General features: G+C 41.1%; 1 protein-coding gene across 1 annotated transcript in view; it reads left to right on the top strand.

The window, feature by feature from the left end:
• The window catches only part of HMCN1 (hemicentin 1), a 656,490-nt gene that overhangs the window by 412,791 nt on the left and 218,504 nt on the right, over positions 1-25,195 (top strand). The window contains exons 67-73 of the mRNA XM_073592871.1: positions 1,290-1,387; positions 2,516-2,779; positions 4,648-4,844; positions 11,480-11,561; positions 16,248-16,384; positions 20,185-20,326; positions 20,410-20,554. Coding sequence (XP_073448972.1) covers positions 1,290-1,387; positions 2,516-2,779; positions 4,648-4,844; positions 11,480-11,561; positions 16,248-16,384; positions 20,185-20,326; positions 20,410-20,554 — 1,065 coding nt within the window. The remainder of the gene's footprint in view (positions 1-1,289; positions 1,388-2,515; positions 2,780-4,647; positions 4,845-11,479; positions 11,562-16,247; positions 16,385-20,184; positions 20,327-20,409; positions 20,555-25,195) is intronic.

Genomic DNA, 25,195 nt, shown 5'->3' with positions numbered 1-25,195 from the left:
AGTGGTGAACCTTCTCAGAAGTGGCCAGCCTACAAAAATGATTTCAAGAGCATGAGGACAACTCATGCAGGAGGTCATAAAAGAACCCAGAACAACATCTAAAGAACTGCATGCCTCACTTGCCTCAGGTAAGATCAGTGTTCATATTTCAACAATAAGATTGAGACTGGGCAAAAATGGCATCCATGGGAGAGTTCCAAGGCCAAAGCCACTGCTGACCAAAAAAAACACTAGAGGCTCATCTCATATTTACCAAAAAACATCTTGATTATCCCCAAGACTTTTAGGCAAATATTCTGTGGACTGATGAGACAAATATGTAACTTTTTGGAAGGTGTGCATCCCGTTACATCTGGCATTAAAATAACACAGCATTTTATAACAAGAACCTCATACCAACAGTCAGACATGGTGGTGGTAGCGTGATGGTCTGGGGCTGCTTTGCAGCTTTAGGACCTGGACGACTAACCATAATTGATGGAACCATGAATTCTGAGCTCTACCAGAAGATCCTAAAGGAGAATGTCCAGCCAACAGTTCGTGACCTCAAGCTCAAGTGCACTTGGGTTATGCAGCAGGACAGTGATCCGAAACACAACAGCAAGGGCACCTCCAAATGATTCAAACAAAGCAGCATTTAGGTTTTGGAGTGGCCTAGACAAAGGCTGGACTTAAATCCAATTGAGATGCTGTATCATGACCTTGCCAGGCCGTTCATGCTGGAAAACCCTCCTATGCTGCTTAATTAAAACAATTCTGCAAAGAAGAGTGGGCCAAAATTGCTCCATAGCAATGTGAAAGACTCATTGGCAGTTATCGCAAATGCTTGATTGCAGTTGTTGCCACCAAGGGTGGCACAACCAATTATTAAGTTTAGGGGGTAATTACTTTTTCACATGAAGCCAGGCAGGTTTGGACAGCTTTTTTGCCTTAATGAATGAAACCATCATTTAAAAACTGCATTTTGTATTTACTCAGGTTATCTTTGTGTAATAATACAATTTGTTTGATGATCTGAGTCATTTAAGTGTGACAAATTTGCAAAAAAAAAAAAATCAGAAAGGGGGCAAATACTTTTTCACAGCATTGTAAATAGATGAAATATGTTGACCATTATTATCTCAATATTTGATCAGATAGAGAGTGATAACTGAGAAGACAAATAATTAAATATTTAAATAACAGATATTGATGTGCATACAATATTTATGTTCTTTTAGCCCATGTATATACAATTATTCCAAATTGCTATGTCCTTTATGAATACTATTATTTAAACTGTTCTGTAGAATTTCAAGATTACAGAAATCTGATGAAGGATTCTACACATGCGTGGCTTCAAACAGGGCTGGTGTTGACAAAAAAATTTACAATTTAAAGGTGTACAGTAAGTAATTGAGTCATTTAATGCTTTTGTCTTCCTCTGTCTTCTTTTGATCTACCTGTATGATGCATAGAGGTGTGCATACAACTATTGTATTAAAGGGATACTAAATCTAAAAAACAAAAATGTAATATATTGCAGCATACTAATCCTTAAATGTGGTGGCTGCATTTGTTTTCTGTCCTGTTGCAATGTGGATGGAAAGAGACCAAAAATTTGCCCTGGGTAAATTTTTTTGCATTCTCCCATGCCTGGGAAGTTGCAGGTGCCATGTATAGGCTGCCATTAAAGTGAATGGCTGGCATACTCATGTAAACTCTGGTGCTTCTGTGCATCAGAATTTACCTATGCATGCTCTCCCTGATTCTCCCAACCTGCCAGCCACAAAACCAGCCAAGCCTGCTCTGTTCTCTCGGTACAGTCCTTGGTTAGTGTCTCCCTGCCCTGAGCTTAAAGCTTTACTCTGGAGAAGCCTGCCTTTTCACTACTTAAACTGCAGGCTCGGGGGCTACATGCTTTTGATGAAAGGGGAGCAGGGTTGGAGTTTTTCATGGGCCAGTTTTACCTTACAAGTGAGGGTTAATTGGCCTGAAGATGGAATGAAGCAATAGCAAACAGGCACTTGCTTTTAATTTACTCATTGTTTTGATAGCAATGTTGAAAAACCTATTGAATTGGGAAGGACCAACTTTAAAATTGCTTATGGAAGACATTTAAAAACATTTAAAGTCAGTTGTAAGCCAAAACAATAATACCAATAGACTGGGGATACACTGTTTTCCTAAGGAATGCAATTTTGTAATAAACCAAATACCCCTTGCCGCCCTTGCCGACGTATAGCTACGACGGTTCACTCAGGGGAGCCAACTTGCCGCAGTATAACTGCGGCGGCTGGTCGGCAAGGGGTTAACAAAGTAGAGCAGCAGGCAGAGATCAGTAGTCTGGAAAGTGAGAACAAATTATACATGCCTAAACTAGATACATATTATCACTGTATCTACCTCAGCTACTCGGTGGAAATATGTTCTAGTTTTGCTTCCATTTGTATTTTATTTTGCTTAGGGGGATGTCATGCTTGTCTACAAGTTTCATTGTCACAATCTGACTTATGTATTACTATCATTGTTCCAGTTGCGCCAACTATGGACGGTTCAGATATAACTGAGGAGCTCACCACCATCAAGGGAAATCCAACTTCAATGAGGTGCATTGCTGATGGATACCCTGAACCCCATATCTCTTGGTTAAAAAATGGAAAAGATATTGACCTTGTGCCTAATAAAGGGACAACCTTCCATATCCTGAATACCGAAATTACTGATATTGGTCGATTTACATGTACTGCAACTAATGAGGCAGGCAGTATCAGCAAACATTTCATTCTAAATGTTCTGGGTAAGTTTGTTAATTATGTCTAGAACCATTAAAATGCTAGTGTCATACATCTTAACATGGGAATCTGATTATTTGTTTTGGGTCACTCCACTTTGCATAGTCATTTCCCCATGCACCCCTCATGCTCTGTAGAAAACTATCCATAGGATAGACTAGAGATGAAGAGCACATATGCAGGCCCAGCTAGAAGGCTTCAACCAATGGTTGTACAACCTAGTTGGTGATATTTTGCTGGATCAGGGACAGGTGAGTATGTAAATAGAGGCAGTGGTAGCTACATTATAAATGTATCTGAACCACAGGTTAATGATTATACACAATAAATCTGTATCATTGAAAAAAAAAACTGATTCAGACAGGATCTATGTATTTGCTCTTTTTTTTGAGTGTGTATATCCAGCTGTGTGCCTGAATCTTGTAACCAATGAAGACGATTTACTAATCGAGTAGGGGTGTTTCACTTAGCAAAATGAATGTTCACTGAGTTTAGTAAATAACTAAGGTGAGGCTGTGCTTGCTTTATTCAGTAAGCCTCCTACTTCTAGAAACAAGCAGAAGGTTCTAGAAGGATGGGAGTGAAGGGGAGGAGGAGCTGCCTGGAGTATTCTAAGGCCCCTGACCGATCCCCAACAGGTGGGTTGGCAAGGGGCAAACTCCCCCAAATACTCAGGGTCATCCCAGCTAGGGCAGTGTGTGTGGGTGGAAGATGGAGATAGAGTGTTGCACTGTCAGAGGCCTTTGTGAGTAACCCCCTAGTCTGGGGTGAATTCAGGCCTAGGCTCAGGTGCGGAATGGACTCCTTCTCATGACACATGGAGGAATACTGACCAGGAGGCATGGAAGCAAGGAGAGGACAGCAGGTGCAAGCAGTTTGGGATGGATGCAGAGTTAGTCTTGGAGGACTGTGAAAAAGTAGCCAGGAGGGCTAGTGAAAGGAGCAACTGTAGCCAGGTGAGTTTGCAGTGCCTGAAGAGGTGGTACTGGGAGCAGTAGCCACAGGAATAGGACAGCTAAGCACTAAAGACCTCTTTTTCTGCTACACTACCAAAGGGGCCCACGGTCCCTGCCTGTAAAGGGCATTTGCTCTGGATCTGACTGAGTCTGTGTTGGATCAATATGTCAGTACTTGCTGGTCCTGGGAGATGTAGATCTACAAAAAAGATGTGCTGGAGGTAGAAGTGTGTATATACTGGATTTACTGTATATCGTTTGTGTCCCTGAAGATTTCCTTGTTGATCAAGTGGGCATCCCATAATAACTCTTTCCCCATCCAAGTTCATTTCCTCTAAATAAATAAAACAAAACAAAGCTGCGAGGACTGATTCCTGTCTCCAGAGTGAGTGGAAGATTTGTGTGCCTGGCTGTGCAGGGTGGGAGATACCCATATTCACCAGCGGCTCCTACAGGGGTAGCACTACACTTGCATAGACTTCTGTTAAATGAAGTCGCAAGCCGCAATGAAATGTGTGGCTTTGAAATCACGCTGAAGTAGCAGGTTTTCAAAGCCGCACCGGTGTGATCCAGGGCTAAATCAAGAAAACATTTCTTTTCATTTCCTTTGGACAGGATTAGTTATTCAAAGTAAATGCAAGGTCCCCTTATATACTAAACTATGTAAACTTTTACTATGGCAGGTGAAGACTCTCTACTTCATTACCAGTCCTATACTAATAGCCTAGAACCATTCAGAGGAGTTCTAGATCAAGTGGGGTAAACCTGTTAATAAGGAAGTGTTTAATATACCTGTGTATTTTGATTACATTTTACATGGATAATAGGAAGTATTATTTTGTTTTCTTAGAAGTATGGACAACAATGGTGTACATAACATATAGTAGGTTCATATTTTACTTTTGTTTTATCTGTAGAGCCACCACATATAAATGGGTCAAGGAATATTGATGAATTATCAGTAACTATCAATAACCAAGTGGAGCTGGTTTGCTATACAACAGGATTTCCCCCTCCAGTAATTCATTGGCTTAAAGATGGTCAGCTTCTTTCCCAGACTGAGAATATGCACTTTATGAAAGGGGGGCAGATACTTCAAATAACAAGTGCACAGGTAAAGCTTAAAGGGAAACTTTTAATAATTTTAAAATTTTTACTATGTATATAATTGTATGTATGTATTTTTTCATTAAAAAGATATTTAATTCAGGGATCCCCTGTGACTCAGAATTCATAGAGCACTATTTATAGAATAGCTACAAAGTAAATAGGATGGCAAATGTTTTAAAAATAAAAGACACTAAAATAACAAAAAAACTGTTCTTCTGTGGCATGCTGTAAAGCAGAGATGTCCAGACTAAGCTAGACAATTTTTCTGGGACCCAGTGTACAGTGTAAACAAATATTCAAAGCGAACTTGTGGTGAAACAATGAACATTTAAGTATTTACAAATTCTTAGCAAGCAGCAAATAATCTTTTAAACCCCTGTAGCTGCAGGCACTATGGATTCACCCTTGAAGTTCACAGAGGTGCTGAAGTCAGTTATACTTAGTTACTCAGCAGATTAGCTCAGCCTGCTCCTTCTCCCAGCAGTGGCGTGGCAGCTTTTCAGCTTTCTCATGTAAACACAAAGCAGGTGATTTGGGAAAAGTATTAGGGTAAACTAAACTGCTGAGAAACTGACTGGAACCCAGTGTTTATTTCGTCAATGAAAACGTTTTCATCAGCGGCATTTTTACAGTGACGAAAACTAAACGAAAAGTACAGCACATCTTCGTCCACTGACGAAAACTATGACGAAAATCGAATCGATGAAAATGTGAGTCAGGGACATTTACCCTTGTGATTTAACTTCCGGTTTTCACGAAGCTCCGCCTGCTTCCGCTCCCAGCAAGCAAGCAAGTTGAATCGACTGTGAGCACCACCAGCCATGACTGCCAGAGACCAGAGCAGAAGTGTGCATTACATGCAAGCCTCCCGAGTCCCAATGAGACTGTCCCACTCCCGAGCCCCAACTCATGAGATGACCGCCCACGTCCAGAGCAGAGATTAGACTGTGAGCGTGTAGTACTAGTCTACATTACAAGTACAGCAGGCCTGAGGCCTCCCCTCAGATCACCGTCCATCCAGAGCACTGTGTTTGCATTCTTACAGGTCTCCTCTGACCACTGGCACTGTGCATTACAGGCCATTCCTCAGACCTGAGACCACCATCCAGCACTCTGCAGCATTACAGGCCTCCTCTAACCCATGACCACAGGCATGGTGGCATCCAGAGCACTGTGCATTACAGGCCATCCCTAAGACCTGAGACCACCATCCAGCACTCTGCAGCATTACAGGCCTCCTCATACCACCATCCTGAGAACTCTGCAGCATTACAGGCCTCCTCAGGCCCATTATGGCGCATACACATGGTTGGACTTTCCGACTTAAAATGTGCGATTCGAGCTTTTTGTCGGAAATTCCGACTGTGTGTAGGCTCTATCGGAAAGTTTCCATCTGAATTTCCGTCACACAAAATTTGAGATCTGGTTCTCAAATTTTCCGACAAGAAAATCTGTTCGCGCAAATTCCAATCATATGTACACAATTCTGACGTACAAAGTGCCACGCATGCTCGGAATCAAGCAGAAGAGCCACACTGGCTATTGAACTTCATTTTTATCGGCTTGTTGTATGTGTTACCTTTGTGTGACCGTGTGTATGCAAGACAAGTTTGAGCTAACATCCGTCGGAAAAAATCCATGGATTTTGTTGTCGGAATGTCCGATCAATGTCCGATCGTGTGTACGGGGCATTACAGGCCTCCTCAGACCACCGTCCAGAGCACTCTGCAGCATTACAGGCCTCCTCAGACCACCGTCCAGAGCAATGCGCAGCATTACTGGCCTCCTTAGACCACCGTCCAGAGCGGCTAAATCTGTATCTGTGAGTTTGTTCCAACCTTAACTAATAAATACCATAAATACAATAAATAATAACATGATATTATATATTTTTTTACTCCAGGAGTATATATTGGAGTTTGGAAATTCTAGAGAAATTCTTAAACAATGCATTATAATTTAACTAAACACATTCGATTTTAGTTGACTAAAATGATTTTTTTTTACTAAAATGTACTAGAGATTTTGGTCTACTAAAATATGATGACTAAAATGGGACTAAAACTAAAAAAGTATTTTAGTCAAAGACTATGACTAAAACTAAAACACTTGCAGAAGACTAAAACGAAATTGCCATTTTAGTCCTAAGACTAATCCTAAAACTAAATTAAAATTTTCTGCCAAAATGAACACTGCTGGAACCAACTTCAGTGCTTCTGCTGTAAACTTGCTGTTTCTGGAGTGCCTGAAGCCACAGAAGTCTCTGGAGGCTTTTTTAAAATCCCATTTGCTGCTTGGTAAAGATTTGCTGATACTTGAATGTCCATGGCCTGGCTGCATGTTTACTTTAAATTGGTCATCCATACAAATTTATGTTAACTTTATCATAAATGAGGGCCTATATTTTATATATTCAGAACTACAAAAAAAAAATAATACAACAATTGATGTACCATATATTTCTCACCTTCTAAATGCCCAACTATGTTTTCTTTTTGGATAGCTTTGACGGTGTTTTTAACATTTTGCACAGCACCACAACGGCATACATTTTTCTATGGCTCTCCATGATTTAATGTTGCCAAGACTGTAATATAAAAAGGGGCAAAGGCATTTGCACTTGGGGTTGTGACACCCTATTACACACCACAAATAGTACGCCGGCTATAAAAAAGTTGGCACTTTACCCATGAGGTTTTCTATATTATTATTTTATTTTACATAGTAGATATGTCTGTGTATTTTTAAAATAATAATATGATAGTGTTATGTGGCAATTGCAGGGAAAATGTTGCAAACGTTGGCAGTATTGCATCTCATTACTTGCAATGTAGGAGCTTTCTGTAATGAAAATGTGTGCATTTCATGCCTTGATTGTACAGTCTGTATTGGCTCAACTAGAGTGGAAGGCTGCAGAAGTTTTACAGTGCTGAAGTTTACAGGCTGCTACTGCCCAGAGGTAAAGGAGAGAATTACAGGGAGATAAGACACTATCCTTGTAAGTTTAACTCTTTCGTGTTTCCCTGGCAGCAATGTTTGTCCCGTCACCTCTCCTATTTTTCTTTTCTCCCTACCTAATCCATGTTCCCTCAACACAGTCATTGCTGTTTCCACCCCCCTCAGCAGGAGAAAATTGTTAGGCTGTCAGATCAGCTGATTGACCTCTAGTGACTGTTTATCAGCCCAGTGCTGAAAATACAGGATAACAGAGCATGTACAGACCAGGATGAGACATTGTTTTACAAGATTTTAAATAGAATAGGCACCTATTTTTAATGTTTTACATAGCTATACCTGCAAAGGGGGCCAGCATGAAGTGATCTATCAAGACATAATTTTCTAACTAATGTTCCACTTGAAGGAAACCGACGACCAACAGTTTATTATAAAATGAATATCAGAAGTACTAAGTAATCCTGAACCCAGCGCTCAATCTAAATGTGTAACCTGCACTTTCAGCCGCTATTATAAAAGTCAAAAACCAGTGTAAAAATATATGCCTAGTTATAATACAAAGCATTAACAGCGCTCCATGTGAATAACAAAAAATATTCAACAATATGATGTCTCATGTAATGCAGTAAATAAATCCTCTCATGTTTTACAACATCATACAAGAAACATGAGAGGCAACATCCACTTAAATGTCCACCAATCCACTAAGAATTGGCATATAAACAGTGGTGCAAAGAACCCGCTCCTCCTATTGACAGTTCAGTGAAGTGAAATTCATTAAATAAAGGCATTGTAGTGTGCTTCTGATCCAAGGAAGATCTTATTACGTGAATCATTAGCTACTACACCTTCACCAATCCACCTTGTGCACACCCCTTTGTATATCAGCTTACCAGAGGTAAGTATTAACAGGGCCTGTAGATTCCTCCCAAACATAAGTCTGCAGCGCTCTTATTGGAAACTCAACTCTCCTTGCCAGGAATGGTTCAGTGAGGTGGATGTGTCATGTAAGAATACAAGGGGATGCTTTCCATAGTGTCAAACTGTTTATTGAAATAGCCAATCTCCCCTCACACAAATTATGCTTACTAGAAAGGTATAAGTAATCCAGCATATCACAGTATTAGCATTAAGCTCACCGCCGATCAGGGGCATTGCTAGGTCTGCAAAAGATCTGCGGCTAGAGACCATAGCAGCAGTCACCAACCTTTTTGCAGGCCCGCGGGGGGGGCGGCATGCCGGTGGTAAGCCATATTTTGCCAACAATGGCTGATGTTGGTGCTTCAATCATCATGGCACCATGGTTGATATGGTGTCAGAGTGATTGAAGCGCATTGTTTCTATTACATTCTAATATATAATGAAGTGGTTCAACTCACCATAATGCAGAATCAGTGGGAGCCCTGGGAGTGTCACTTGCCCTATCTCCTGCCACCAGATGCAGCGTGTCACTTGCCACCGTCTCCTGTCACGAGATGCAGCGTGTTACTTGCCACGTCTCCTGCCCCCAGATGTGGATTGTCGCTTGCCACTTTCACCTGGCAGCAGATGTGGATTGTCACTTGCCACGCCACCTGCTACTATTTGCAGATTGTCACTTGCCACTTCCCCTGCCACCATTTGCAGATTGCCACGTCTGCTGCCACTATTTGCAGATTGTCCCTTGCCACATCTGCCACCATTTGCAGATTGCCACTTGCCACGTCTCCTGCCACCATTTGTAGATTGTCACTTGCCACATCTCCTGCCACCATTTGTAGATTGTCACTTGCCACGTCACCGACCACCAGATGTGGGTTGTCACTTGCCAACTGATGTGGATTGTCACTTGCCATGCCAGCCAGTGCCACCAAATGTGCATTGACGCTGCATTGGTGGCAGGCTGGCAGCACTGGTCCATTTAGTGAGGGCAGAAGAGCGGTGATGAAGGGCGGGCAGTGAGAGATCATGTCATCTCGCTGCTCTCCGCCGCATCTCTGACATTGAAGCAAGGGGGTCTGGCTGCAAAGTGGAGCTCCACCAATGACAGGAAGCACATGACCTCCACTCCACCACGCTGTGAGGGTGGAAGAGCGCTGATGTGTGGCAGGCAATGAGAGATGATGTCATCTCTTTACTCCCCGTCACACCTTGCTCCCACATTGAAGAGGCTCGGCTGTGAAGATCGCTGATGTGGAGCGGGTGGAGAGAGATGTCATCTCTGCTTGTCTGCCCGCTCACTTCTCTCCTCTCCCCTGCCTATCTCATGCAGCCAGCCCGCCTGCTGCAGCAGCCATGGCAGCGACCCACTGGTTAGGCCGGGACCCTGCGGCAAGAGACTCGGGGCTATGGGCCCCAAATTCGGGGCTATAGCCCCAATAGCCACCTCCTAGCGATGCCCCTGCTGCCAATCGAAGTTCCAAATGAACCACCCACCGTGATGAGTCCTGGGATGACGCTTACTGTGTTGAGCTGGTGAGTCGCATGGCCACACCCTGACGTGTTTCGTAATTCCGTCTTCAGAGGGCGACGGAATGATGAAAGGCGTCAGAGCGTGACCATGCGACTCACCAGCTCAACACAGTAAGCGCCATCCCAGGACTCATTGCGGTGGGTGGTTCGTTTGGAACTTCGATCGGCGGTGAGCTTGATGCTAATACTGTGATATTGTGGAATACTTATACCTTTCTAGTAAGCATAATTTGTGTGAGGGGGATTGGCTATTTCAATAAACAGTTTAACACTATGGAAAGCCTCCCCTTGTATTCTTACATGACACATCCACCTCACTGAACCATTCCTGGCAAGGAGAGCTGAGTTTCCAGTAAGAGCGCTGCAGACTTAGGTTTGGAAGGAATCTACAGGCCCTGTGAATACTTACCTCTGGTAAGCTGATATACAAAGGGGTGTGCACGAAGTGGATTGGTGAAGGTGTAGTAGCTAATGATTCACGTAATAAGATCTTCCTTGGATCAGAAGCACACTACAATGCCTTGATTTTATGAATTTCACTTCACTGAACTGTCAATAGAAGGAGCGGGTTCTTTGCACCACTCTTTATATGCCAATTCTTAGTGGATTGGCGGACATTTAAGTTGGTGTTGCCTCTCATGTTTTAAAAGGATTTATTTACTGCATTATATGAGACAACATATTGTTGAATATTTTCTATTATTCATATGAAGCGCTGTTAATGCTTTGTTTTATAACTAGGCATATATTTTTACACTGACCAACAGTTTATACATTAATATCTTTCTACAGGAGTATTAGTAGATTCAGTTGATTCACTTAAATGTTTTTACAATTAAAGGCTTGTTAAAGTGGTTGTAAAACCTTTTAAGGGACTTTTACCTATAAGTAAGCCTAGAATAAGACTTAACTATAGGTAGTGGAAATATCTCCTAAACATGACGTGGCCTGGACAGGGAACAGCGCGGGCTTCGTTTGCAGGTAAGTGTCATATAATGGGCTAGTATGCGATGCATACTAGCCCATTATGCTTTTAATTTGCAGGCCTTACAGGGAGCAAAAGAGGAAGTAAAACCCATTGGGATTTACTTCCTCTTTAAAAGCAGTTCAAATGACTAAATTGTGTATGGCTAGTGTGTTTATATTGGCTTTTTAGTATTGTATTATAAATTGTTCACTTTTTCATGTTTGCATGTAATGTAATCACATATGTTCTTTTCTTAATCGTGCTAGGAAGAAAATGTAGGGTTGTATACCTGCCTGGCTTCAAACAATGCTGGAAACACTAAGAAAGAATTTTCAGTAAAAGTTCACAGTAAGTTCAGTTACAGTTGAGCTCTTCGGAGATAGTGTTACCTCTGTTGGTGCCTAATGGTTTTTACTATTTAGATGGTATTGCAGATCAATCAAGCATGTGTGCTAAAAAACACTGGTCAGTAATCCAGTGCATTTCAAAGTGTGTCTTTAGTGCAATGGAAAGTTGCCACAAAATACATCAGCCCCAATGCTGACATGGAAACAGCTCCATTTCTGAAATTGGGCAGCAATTTAAGTTGAAAATAGTAGTAGATGTGAACAAGCACTTAAGACTAACCATTGTAGAAGGGATGCTAAAATGACAAATAACACATATAATAAATTTACAAAATCTATGTATGAAACGAAGCACAATTTGTTGATGTGGTACCACATCCATAATGTGCATTAGAAAGAAAAACATGGAATAGGACTTTATTGGTTGCCACATACTGTATAAGCCGGAAAAAAAAGTGGAGGTCATAAAAATACAAAAGTTTATTAACAACAAATTCATATTAAAACATTCATAAAAACATGACAGGAATATTTGTCCACAGTGTATATTGGGTTCCCCAAATAGATATGGACATGCTTATCCTGTTAGATCCTAGCCCATATATATAGTGAATATGCATACAGGTATAAGTAGCAAATAAAAACGTCAATAGATGAAATCACTCAAGATGAATAGTAGAAACTCCTCTGCCATAAGAAGCAAATGGGATTCTTCCAGAATGTGCTTAAAGACAAAAAATCCCATCAGCCAGTTCAATTGTGCATTCCCTCAGCCCAATGGGTTGTCTCTCAAAGGTGCGAACCCCGCCACCCTCTGCTGGTGGCATCTGTGGTGGTTACCGGGCTCTCCAGTTTCACTTGGGAGCCTAGGACTGTGGGAAACTGTTTCCACTTCGAAAAAATTCCCTGATCTCACCTGTGACTAATGCCCCTGGACGCAACATTTATTACATAAATTCTGGGGTCACAGCTGTCATTCCTCAGGTAGTGTCCTGCAGTAAAGTTTATCACTCTTCAAGGTGGTAGTAAACTATATGCTTTTATTTTAGGCTACAGGTAAGCTTATAATAAATCTTACCTGTAGGTAAAATTAATATCTCCTGAATGTGCACCGTTTAGGAGATATTTTAGCCAGCAGCAGCTGGTGACATTACCGGTGCATGTGCTCTGAAGGAACAACATGCCTGTGCCATTCTTTCTGAGCTGTCTGCCACAGTTGAGATTCCCATGCACATGCGTGGGAGTGATGTCATCGCTGCTCATCCAGTAGCCAGCCGGAGACTGCAAGCCTGGAAGGAAGATCAGATGAAGGTGGAAGCCTCTGCAGCAGTGACAGCGTGCCACTGGAGGGCTTCATTTTATGGTAAGTCTTTGATAATGTGCTAGCATGCAGTGCATACTAGCACATTATGATATTGCCTTGCAGGAGGATTTTTTTTTTTATTGTTCCTAAAGTTTACCACCGCTTTAAGAGATGGGCTGGTAAATGCAAGGCAGTTCCTTAGACTTTGTGCCTCTGGTCCTGGACAAATTGGCCACTGGCACCACATTTTATCAAAATATCTGCAGTGGGTTTTTTGGTAATCCTCTCTGATCTAGGTCTGATGCCTTTATCAAAAAGGGTTTTTATTTTTAAAAGTGTTTTCATGAGTTTTTTACAATTTATAATCCTTTTCACTCCTCCCAAGACCTCTTACTCTTCGGGTTCCTTGTCACATCCTCCCACGGTAACCTCCTGGATTCCTCCAGAGCCTTTCCCATCCTCTGGATCCCCTTACCCCAATCTGTCTGGCTATCTTCTGCCTGAAAACTCATGTCTATAGGGATGCCTATCCCACATTATTATTATCACATCCACCTAATAAACTGATAAACAGCAGTCTTGCCATCCCAGCCTATGTTTGCTTGACCAGTGCAGGAACAACCTTATGAGGAAGAAATATTAAAAAAAAAAAAAATGTAACTATGTAAATCTGTAAATAATTTTTAACCAAAAACTGTCATAGATGGTGGCAAAATTGTTAATGTGGGACTATCCAGGTTGTGAACTAGAGGAAAGAGGCTTTTTTTCCAGCTACTATGGAAGAAGTTGAAGTTCCAAACTTTGGTTCCGGGTGTATGGGCAGTTTGGGGACATTTTTTTTCTTCATCTCCAGCACAAACCTGGCATTGCCATTGGAGACAATGGAGTTTCTGTTGGAAAGGGCTGCTTGGAATTTTAAGGCTTCACTCTGGGAAAGAGCAGGCAGCCTATTCTTATTTTTGCTGACTCCTGTTCTTCTCCTCTTGTTGAAAGACTCACTGTAAAAAGGCAAAAGAGGACTGAAGGGGGATTTAAATGAGTCTATGAATATGTAACTATAGGGCTAACTAGGCCAAGAACTGGAGGAAGGGGCTGTTTTCACCAGTTGTTCACCATGTATGATTTAGAGGCATGTACTCTCTCCATATACACATAAAAGCAAGCAGGAAAGGTAATGATTACAGGTATTTTTTGGGGGGAGGGGAGATAAAAAATAAAAGCTTAGCCTGTAGTATTAACAACAGGGGTTTTGTTTTCATTGGTAATCCAAGACTGGTTCATTTTAATGAAAGTGATCCGGGACCATACTGTCAGGGGACAGGCAGATTAGCCGCTTGGCAACAAAACCTCCTGCTGTGCTGAAGGCCCTCTCAGACAGCACAATAGCTGTAGGATAAGCCAGAATTTCCAATGCATATCGTGAAAGCACAGGGCACCCAAGAGACCATCTGGTTCTCACTTCTGAGAGTGTCAGCTTTAGACCTGGGCCTAATGTAGTCAGCAATCATGTGGATCAGGCATTGCCTGTTAGTGCTGCCTGCAGCTGAGCTTGGCTACTTTGGCTTAAAAAATGAGGCACTGAGGCATACACAGCTAATGCTGCTCCTCTTTTCAAGGATCAGAGGATTGAAGGCACATTGGTCATCTAAGGAAATGTTGCCACCATCAGAAAATGCAGCAAAGTGATTCTAATTGAGCATCTTCTCAAGTGCTACATTTTGCATTTCTTATGTAATGGTGGCAGTAGATCAGTCATTTTACTCCCCTTGTATCTAGGATCTAATATGTCCTTGGGTCTTTGCAAAGGTATTTGAGCATTAAAGGCCCTATTCAAACTACCTGCATCAGAGGAGTCCCTGGCGTCACTGAGGGCCACACTGTCCTCAACAGTCTCACCCTACCCTCATACAGCACTGGAGGTTTTGAAACATCCCCCCTGAAGTCTGCCCCATTTCCTCCTCTTCTTTGCCACCAACACCCCTGCCCTCCTACTCCATTAACGGCTGCCGGCTGCCCACAGTATGCCAGCGTCAGGGACCGAAGCCCGGTGAAGAAACCGGCTAGGTGAGAACATCGCTGGATCCTGGTGCAGGTGAGTTTCCTATTATTAAAAGTCAGCAGCTACAGTTTTTGTAGCTGCTGACTTTACATTTTTGAACTTTAGACTGGACAACCGCTTTAATCAATTTAATCCAATATTTGTGGTTTCATGTAATGTGTCAAGGCAGATGTTGCTTATGCAGGAACTTGACAGGTGACATGAAATCTGGGGCAGATGTAATTTGTTTCAGTTACGTGACAACAAGGTGTTGTCAAATTTATTGTTAAAACAATGTTTTGTGTGAGTGAACTATTGCAACCCTTTTTTGGCATAGTTGTTCCAGTTTTCAAACCCATTGTTCTACCTGACCAAACTGTGACACCTCACAATCTTTGGAAGAATGTGTATTTTCCTTAAAGAGAAACTTTAGGCAAAAAAAAGAAATACATATATCATACATCCTTTCACTAGTATTCTCCAATTACTATCACAGTTTATTTTCTATTTCTCCTGTTAGTTGATCTGTTATTTTTTCCACAGGCTAAGCTGCCTGGCAGAAATAGCAGTTAGAAGGGTTGGGACAAACCCCTCTAACTCTGCCAGGATACTTTCAACAGTCAACATTGTAGCGCCCCTATATATGTAACATTTTGGAGGGTTATTATACCGGACAGTTTTTTTTTTTTTTTTTACATCTGTATTCCATTTTCTTTTTCTGTAGGGTCTTATGTAAATTGGCAACTCCTGGCAGCTCCTAAACGTGAGTTTGAGAGCTTTTGTCTTTTTATGCCAAAGCTCCTAAACTCATCTCCATAAAAGCCTATGTGTCCACGTACAAAAAGGCTTTTAGCAGGGTTTAGGAACTGCTACTTTTAGGTGAGGTTAAACCTCCCTCTCTTGAACGCGGAATAATCATGTTCATGATAGGAACGCTTTGACAGCGGGAAAACGCAAAAATGGCAACATCGTGGAAAAACGTATTGCATTTTCCTGCGACTGCAGTCGGAAGCTGCCAGTGTACATGAAGCCTTATAATGGTTTCAGGACAAATCCCTAACAGGAACACAGCAATAAAAATCTGACAGGTGTTCTTATCCCACGCTACTCTATCACATTAAAAAAAAAAAAGTTTTACATTTAGTTATACTTTAACAGCAACTGAGAGTATTTTGTGTGATCAGCCAGATGTTTGCAAATATATGTACTGCGCAAAATCCTGAGATAAGATTGATTCGCCTATCAGTAGTTATAATTGTAAATCTGGGACTACATCTACAATATAGTAGACAACTGGCAATTTTACAAATGAATAATGTCTCATTGTGCATGTCTCTTTTCTCTAGTGCCCCCTAACATTGCAGGCATCAATGGCATCCATAATATAACTTCACTTAAGGATAAACAAGTTACTCTGGAATGTAAATCAGATGCTGTGCCTCCACCAGAAATCATGTGGCTAAAGGATAATAAGCCATTGTTGGTAAAGCTTTCTATTAGACATCTTATACGTGGGCATTTGTTAGATGTAATTAATGCCACATTTGCATACGTAATAACATGTTTTCTGTGATGCTGTATTCATTGTTTGCTTACCATTTATTTTAAAGAGGACCAGTCACAACTCACCTTATGTAATAATCAGAACTTTCAGTTTCAGGTTGCATAGCCTTATTTTTTAAAATAAAATTTTATATTCATCCCTAGTTTTAGCTTAACTTATTTTGTCTAAGTTTGAATCTTCAGGTTTGGAATAAGTGGTCAACTGTCAGGCCCATTTACACCAGTGGACACATGTTAAGGTGCACAAAGTGCACACTGACTTGTGTTTTGTTGTGGTGCATTGTATAAGGCATTATAAGTCATTACAGTATGTCTTTTTTTTTTAAACGTTCTTAAACTGACAACCTGACAGTTTATTTAACTTAATGCAAAGCATTACACACAAAATAAAAAATGCCCTACTTTTTTAAACTAAACTGAACTTTTTTAACTAAAAAAATGGGGCATAAGGCAAATTGTCTTGTTTATGCATTGTGACTATGTCAGGAAATGCTGCCTATTGTAACACAAAGGAACTGACGTGAACAAGTCCAGAGGTCTTGCAGTTGCTCATCTTAGTGTTTCCCCACTTCCAAGTGTTTAACACATAACAGTTTTACATAACAGCTCCCTGGATTTTTTATATATCAAGGTATAAATAACAATCCTAACTTGAGTAAAAGTTGCAGGTGGTCATAGTTGAGGCACAATAATGAAATGAGTACTATTACAACTGGAACTCAACTGCACTGGAAGTAGAATGCCCCAGTAACATTGGCTCCTCTCTATCTCTCCCTCTGCTTCTGGAGGACAATGGACAGCACAGCAACCCACTGTGTCATGCCTAAAGAGTGTTTTGCAAAGAAAAAACCCTCTTCCCCCAGTGAGGAGGCCTCACATCGCTTCCTCACCACTTGTCAGTAGCCTCTGGTGTGCGATCCAAACTCAGATTTGGCTTCAAAAGCAAGGGAGATTTAGAAGCATATCTAGTTTCTTGAATTGATTTCCATTTTAGAACTGGTATCAAGGATCATCATATTGGCTTGTCGCATATTAGGTACAGTATATAGTTGTTTAAATATCATAGGTTTAAAGTTTACCTTCCACAAACCTGGGCAATTCAAATTAAGCATTTAAAAATACATACAATGTTTTAGATATGTTGTAGAATAGGGAAGAGTTAAAAACGTGGCAGGTTTCTTCTGCTGTTTGAGTCCCCACCGAGGGTATTTATCATTGTTACAAGGACTAAAAAATAAGTGAAAATCCAAAACTATGCATTGCCACCAAAACTAGATTAGCGGGTACACCTTTCATGTGTTTCAGTGATATGCTTTTAAGAGGGAATTTCCACTGCTTTTGAGAGATTTACTTTTCAGTTACTGTTGTATCACTGGGACACTGCGTGAAGGTAATTCTTTAAAAAAAAAAGTTTAATTACTTTAACAGTACGTTCACACTGAGCGCAGGTTTGAAATCGCGTGAGTTCAGCTGAACCTCGCACGATTTCAGTGCGAGTTCGGGGGCAATTTGAAAGACATTGGTGTGGGTTCATGCACAGATGTCTATTGAAATCACACCCAGAGTAACCAAAAGTGCAGGAACTACTTTTGGAAATTGGTGCAGTGCCGCAAAGTCAGTGTCGCACCGATTGGGACAGAGCCGTTGCCGGCAATAGGCTGCGATTTGGCATGCAATTTGACATGTCAAATCGCATGTCAAATCGCGCTGATGTGAACGGGGACTAAAGCAAGGTGTTGTTTCTTTTTTTTAACCATTTTTTTTACACCCCAATACTTTGCCCCATTATCATTATCACCAGTTCTCTTAGGTACCAGTATGACTTCAAATAACTAATTAAATAGCTTGGATATCTAGAAACAGAACAGCTGAAAAAAAATCATATGACTTTTATATCAAAATGAAAAACTTTTAGTTATCATATTTATGCAAAAAATAATGTGTATGCAACAAATAAGATTTCTGTTGTTTTTGTGCAATCAAAACAAGGATTTTCACAGACATTGTTTTCCACGCATCGTGTTATTTATCAAGTTAATGTCTCCAATTTGACTTCAGATTAAATAATGCAAAAAATTATATTTCTAATTTTTCTTAGAGTGATTGTAATTCTTGTTTAAAAAAATAAAATAAATAACAAACATATTATTCTTACCTCCTCTGTGCAGTTGGTTTTGCACAGAGCAGCCCAGATCCCCCTATTCTCGGGTCCCTCTTCGGCTCTCCTGGCCCCTCCCTCCTGCTGAGTGCCCCAACAGCAAGCAGCTTGCTATGGAGGCACCCGAGCTGAGTCACAGCTCCGTGTGTCTATTCAGACACAGAGCCCCACCCCGGGCCTGCCCCCCCTCTCCCCTTATTGGCTAACTGACTTTGACAGCCGTGGGAGCCAATAGCGCTGCTGCTGTGTCTCAGCCAATCAGGAAGAGACTCCTGGATGGCTAAGACACTCGTGGACATCGCTGGAGAGAGATGGGGCTCAGGAAATTAATTAGGGGGTGCTCAGGAGGCTGCTACACACAGAAGATTTTTTAACTTAATGCATAGAATGCATTAAGAAAAAAAAAACCTTCTGCCTTTACAACTCCTTTATTTATTCAAAGATTCAGTCCCATACCTCCATCATTTGGTTCCCAATAGGGAGAGACAGGATCTGGGACAGGGTGTAGGGGCACCCAGGCACGCCCCCTCTATCCACGGCCGCCACCCCCTATTCATGGGTCTGGCCCCTTTCAGGATGCTGGGACCATAAATTACAGCGGCAGGGGTGTTTTTTGAAGCACCTGATTAGAGCCAGAGGCTCTAATAGGCTTTAAAATAGAGTGGGCTCATGGCGCAGAGAATTGCGCTACAAGCCCACCCAGGTGTTACAACAGTGAATGAATATTCGCTATTGAAACACTGATCCTCAATCAAGCGGGTCTGATACCCGTTTTCCGACCTTGCCACATGCAAGCAGCCTATGCAAGTCTATCAGGACACAGCAGTTGTACAGACACAGCTGGTTGTCCTAATGTGACAGGCATGTTGGAGCGGGTGAACAGCCCTGATCTTAGTATGCATTTAAGGCTACACACCCCTACCACATGAGGACATTGGCTGTGTTGCTGTATCCCCATATACCTACAAGGGCTGCCACCACACAGCACCTGGCAGCTCCAACAGCATAAACAAATGGCCAATTTACAGTCTATGGGCCTCAATGCCAGTGTGAACGAGGCCTTAATACTTACAGATAAACATATCTGACCCCAGTGAGACTGGATTAAATAAAATAAATAAATTAATAGATTACATATAGACACTCTGTTGTCCATCCCTGGTATGGAAAGCGGGTGCTTTCAAAAGATCTACCATTCTCATAAGTGTATTCTTATACTACCATGGAACTCTCTTTTGTCTTTCCTTTTATACAAAAACATAACTGGGGCAAGATAAGTGACATAATGGCCTCATGAACAAGCTCCTATTTATTATAATTTAATAATTTGTCACAAAGAATCTGAAAGTCATATAACATGCAATGAAACACGATATACAGATAGTGTTCAGTATTTATTATACAAATGTAGCAGTTACTCACAATCTGCATTGTGTTTTCAAATTCAAACATAATTGTTCTTGGTTTGGACATGTGTCTTTGACTTGTTTACTTGTCTTCTTCATGAATTACTTTATTTAAATCATTATATACATTTGTGTATATTTCTCCACTTTTTTTAGCCCAGTGTTAGAATACGCATTGAATCTGATGGTCAATTTGTACATATCAATAGTGCAAAGGTGGAAGATGCTGGACACTATATCTGTATTGCTAGAAACATTGCTGGAAAAACTACAAGGGAGTTTATCCTTAATATATATGGTAATACTTACTATTGAGTATAATATCCATTTTTAGTTTCAGTTTCTGGAACTCCGAAATAATACACTGCTTTTGGTTAACAGTTCCTCCAACAATAAAAGATGGACCATGCTTAGTTACAAGTTTTGTCAACAATCCTATCAATTTGGAGTGCAAGGCTGCTGGAGTCCCACCACCCCGCATATCCTGGAGAAAATATGGAGTTATTCTCCATGAGAACATTGAGAGGTCAGATGAATATTTTTATTTTATTTTAGGAAGTCAAAAACATGTTAAAATTAAAATATATAATTACAATAGTAAAAATGAAATAGGAAAACTAAATAAAATGATGACTCTTATGTGGTTTCTGTGATATAAAATGAAGGTATATCAGGCATGAAAGGGGGTTCACTTAAGTCTTGGGAGATATGGGTAGGGAAAAATGGTGCGTAGCCTCAAATTTGACATTTGTTTTCTGGGCTGAAATTGCTGCATATACCTAGTCATTCTTCTAAGCCCTGACCAATAGAGATGTATCGACTCAAGGCACTCATTCTTTTAAGTCCCCATCCCCTTGCATGTTTATTTATTTTTTTTGGCAGCAATGAGCACTTAGGTGTCATATGGTTTATCCTGAACTCTGCATAGTTACAGCTTGGATAGTTACATACAGTAAGTATGCATATCTAATACCTGAGCGATTGCTGTGGAAGCTGACAATCACTGTAGTAGTCGTCACTACTACAGTGATGGCAGCAATATTGTGAGTTCTGTGCTGTGTGGCTTCACTTTCTCAAAGTAACCACAAGGAGTTGTTTGCTCAGCACTGCCACCATTCTTGTAACACCTTGTATTTTGTTAACTGCTCTCGTTCTGGGCGGACGTCATATGACGTCCATCCATTTAAACAGGGAATGCGTGCGATCGTGTGCGCGCATCCCTGTTCCTTCTGTGGCGGCATGTTATGGAGACACCGCTCACCACTGAGGGAGCTGAACAGCCATTGGGCATGGCTGTTTACCATGTGATTGGACATGATGAAGGTGGTACTGCCCCATTTTGCAAGGTGCATGCGCGATCGCAAGCGTGCTGCTCATGCACGTCGGCTGCAGCGTGTTCCCGGGAACACTGCTCGTCACCAATGCTGGTAAACAGCCATTGGCCAGTGGCTGTTTACCACGTGATCGGCTGTGATCCTTTCACAGCCGATCACTAAATGTCAACAAACCGCGGTAACAAGATGCTATCGGGTTCTCCTTCTCACCCACTGATCGTGCGTGAGAAGGAGATTGCAGTAACATCTCATTACCACTTACAGTGTACACCAATCACACTGATTGCCCCCCCAATAAAGAGGACCTGTCAACACCCATCAAAGTACCTGTCACAGTTCATCTGAGTACCTGTCACAGTCCATCAGAGTACCCGAGTACCTGTCACAGTCCATCAGAGTACCCGAGTACCTGTCACAGTCCAAGTACCTGAGTACCTGTCACAGTCCATATGAGTACCCGAGTACCTGAGTACCTGTCACAGTCCATATGAGTACTCGTCACAGTTTATATGAGTACAGAGTACCTGAGTACCTGTCACCGCCCTTCAGAGTACCCGAATACCAGTCACCAGCCCATCAAAGTACCCGAGTACCTGTCACTAGGCCATCAGAGTACGCAAATACCTGTCACTAGGCCATCAGAGTACGCAAATACCTGTCACCAGGCCATCAGAGTACCCAAGTACCTGTCACCAGGCCATCAGAGTACCCAAGTACCTGTCACTAGCCCATCAGAGTACCCAAGTACCTGTCACCAGCCCATCAGAGTAACCAAGTACCTGTCACCAGCATTTTTGAGTAATTGAGTACCTGTCTGCAGCTTATCAAGTTACCCGAGTACCTGTTTCCAGCCCATCAGAGTACCCAAGTACCTATCTGCAGCCCATCAGAGTACCCAAGTACCTATTTGCAGCCCATGCCTCATAGAATATACGTTGGGGTGTTTGCTTTCCAAAATAGGGTCATTTTGTGGGTAATTCCACTGGGCTGGTGCTCAAGGACCTTCAAAAGTGTGATAGGTAGGAATGAAATGACATGTGCAATTTATGCTCCTAGAATGCCTGAAGGTACCACTTCAATGTTGGGCCTCTGTATGTGGCCAGGCTGTGTAAAAGTCTCACACATGTGGTATCGCTATACTTGGGAAGAGCAGCAGAATGTATTTTGGGGTGTAATATTTGCTATATACATGCTATGTGTTAGAAATATCTTATAAATTGACAACTTTTTGTAAAAAAAAAAATGCGTTTTCATTTTTTTTCCACATTTTCCAAAAATTTCTGGAAAAAAATGAACCGTTCAAAAGACTCATTATGCCTCATAGATTATACGTTGGGGTGTTTGCTTTCTAAAATGGGGTCATTTTGTGGGCAATTCCATTGTGTCGGTGCTCCAGGGCCTTCAAAAGTGTAATAGGTGGTTGAGAAATGAGATGTGTCATTTATGCTCGTAGAACGCCTGAAGGTGCTACTTCAATGTTGGTCCTCTGTATGTGGCCAGGCTGTGTAAAAGTCTCACACATGTGGTATCGCCATACTCGGGAAGAGTAGCAGAATGTATTTTGGGGTGTAATTTGTTGTATGCATATGCTGTGTGTGAGAAATAACCTGATAATATGAAAATTTGGTAAAAAAAATATCTTCATTTTGCAAAGAATTGTGGGAAAAAATTACAACTTAAAAAACTCACCATGCTACTTACTTAATACCTAGGAATGTCTACATTCTAAGAAGGGGTCATTTGGGGGGTATTTGTACTTTCCTGACTTGTTAGTGTCTCAAGAAATGAGATTCACCTGATGTACTGAAGGCCTGATCAGACATGATCAATTTTCAGTGATTGGCACCATAGTTTGTAGACTCTATAACTTTCACAAAGACCAAATAATATACACTAATTTGGGGTATTTTTACTAAAGATATGTAGCAGTGTAAATTTTGTCCAAAATTTATGAAGAAAAATTACTAATTAGCAAAATTTTATGACAGAAACAATGAAAAAGGCATTTTTTTCACTAAATTTACGGTCTTTTTTTATTTATAGCACAAAAAATAAAAAACCCACTAGTGATTACATACCACCAAAAGAAAGCTCTATTTGTGTGAAAAAAAGGACACAAATTTCATATGGGTACAGTGTTGCATGACTGAGTAATTGTCATTCAAACCGTGAGAGCACTGAAAGCTGAAAATTGGTCTGGGCAGGAAGGGTGTGTAAGTGCACTGTATTGAGGTGGTTAATGATGTCACAATCTCCACCTCTATGATCACAGTGTGTTAACCACCACCAGTATCATGTCCACTATCTCTGACCAACTCCTGTCCACTCTGTTAAAGTTTCGTGTTAGTTTTTAACATTGTTTGGAAGCATAAACTAATAAAACATTACTAAAGTAAAATAAGTATCAGTAGGTCAGTTATCCTGCTACTGATACAGCTGAATAAAAGTTGATGCTGGAATGCAAGTTGTCATTCATGGTAGGCATTGGCTGTTTGTGTTTTAAGCAGTGCAATGTGACACAATATTATCATAGTGGTATGAGGATAATAGAGATTAGATATGTTTTCTTATGAGGATGAACGGCAGGCTGTAGTTGCCCAGTAAATATCCCTGCCAGGCAAAACAATTGGCAGACAGCACTGCTGTTGTAGGCAATTGGGAAAAATACAACATGAAGAAAGGAAGAGGATTTTTGCAGGTCATTATCTATATTGACAGGCCTGTCATCCATGACACAATAAATGTTCTAGTCTGCACCAGCTGAAATACTACACATACTTAAATGTTATGTTATGGTTCTCCAAGAGCTTCAATGTTGTTGCATGAAGCTTCACTTTTCAGAGGACTGTGAAACTCCACAGGTAGGTCTCTAAAGTTATTTGAAAATGAATCAGACAATTGGGGCTATGCACTTGCAGTGATATTATAAGGGTGACAAGTTGTTATGAATAAGTGAATGTTCTGTATGGTGTTTGTGAATGTACCATATTGTGTAGAATGATGTGATCTCCTTGGTGCATGACCTTTCTTCAGGAACTATTATTTTCACTCTAGTGGTGCGTATACACGATTGGACATTCCGACAACAAAACCATGAATTTTTTTCCAAAGGATGTTGGCTCAAACTTGTCTTGCATACACACAGTCACACAAATGTTGTCGGAAATTTCGAACGTCAAGAATGCGGTGACGTACAACATGTACAACAAGACGAGAAAAATGAAGTTTAATAGCCAGTGTGGCCCTTCTGCTTGATTCAGAGCATGCGTGGAATTTTGTGCGTCGGAATTGTGTACACACGATCGGAATTTCCGACAACAAGTCTTGTTACAAAAGGAGATGCCGCTCCCAGGACACCTGAATAGATGCTCCTGCCCTACTCAACCTCTTAGGTGCTGGCTCTGCACTAGTATGTGGAAAAGGAAAAGGATCCTGGACAGCCACACTCAATGAAGAAAGGCATCTTTATTGACGAAAGTAAATAAAATCCAAAGTACAGTTACATCAGGGGTGGATAAAACAGAGAAGAATAGCTAACGCATTTCACATCGACTGATGCTTACTCAGCTGAATTATCGAATGTCCACTGAATGCATATAAAGAGGGAGGTTGATATGGAATGCTCCAATCACAGTGTGAAATTGAAATAAAAAAAAAACACACCTTTTGCATAGTTGACCTTCGAGATTCCAAAGGATAAGGTGCATTTGTGAAGGTGAAAGACACATATAGGCCAAAACCAAAATAGAAAAATAGAAAAAAGTGAACAAGATACTAACAAGGAGTGTCTATAACCATACAAATGTTAACACGTGAAAAAATCATAAAGATGA

This window comes from Aquarana catesbeiana, linkage group LG07 (assembly GCF_042186555.1).
Source record: "Aquarana catesbeiana isolate 2022-GZ linkage group LG07, ASM4218655v1, whole genome shotgun sequence".
In the NCBI taxonomy this organism is placed as follows: domain Eukaryota; kingdom Metazoa; phylum Chordata; class Amphibia; order Anura; family Ranidae; genus Aquarana; species Aquarana catesbeiana.
The sequence above is the reverse complement of the archived record's forward strand: the minus strand, read 5'-3'. Positions and strand labels throughout refer to the sequence as shown.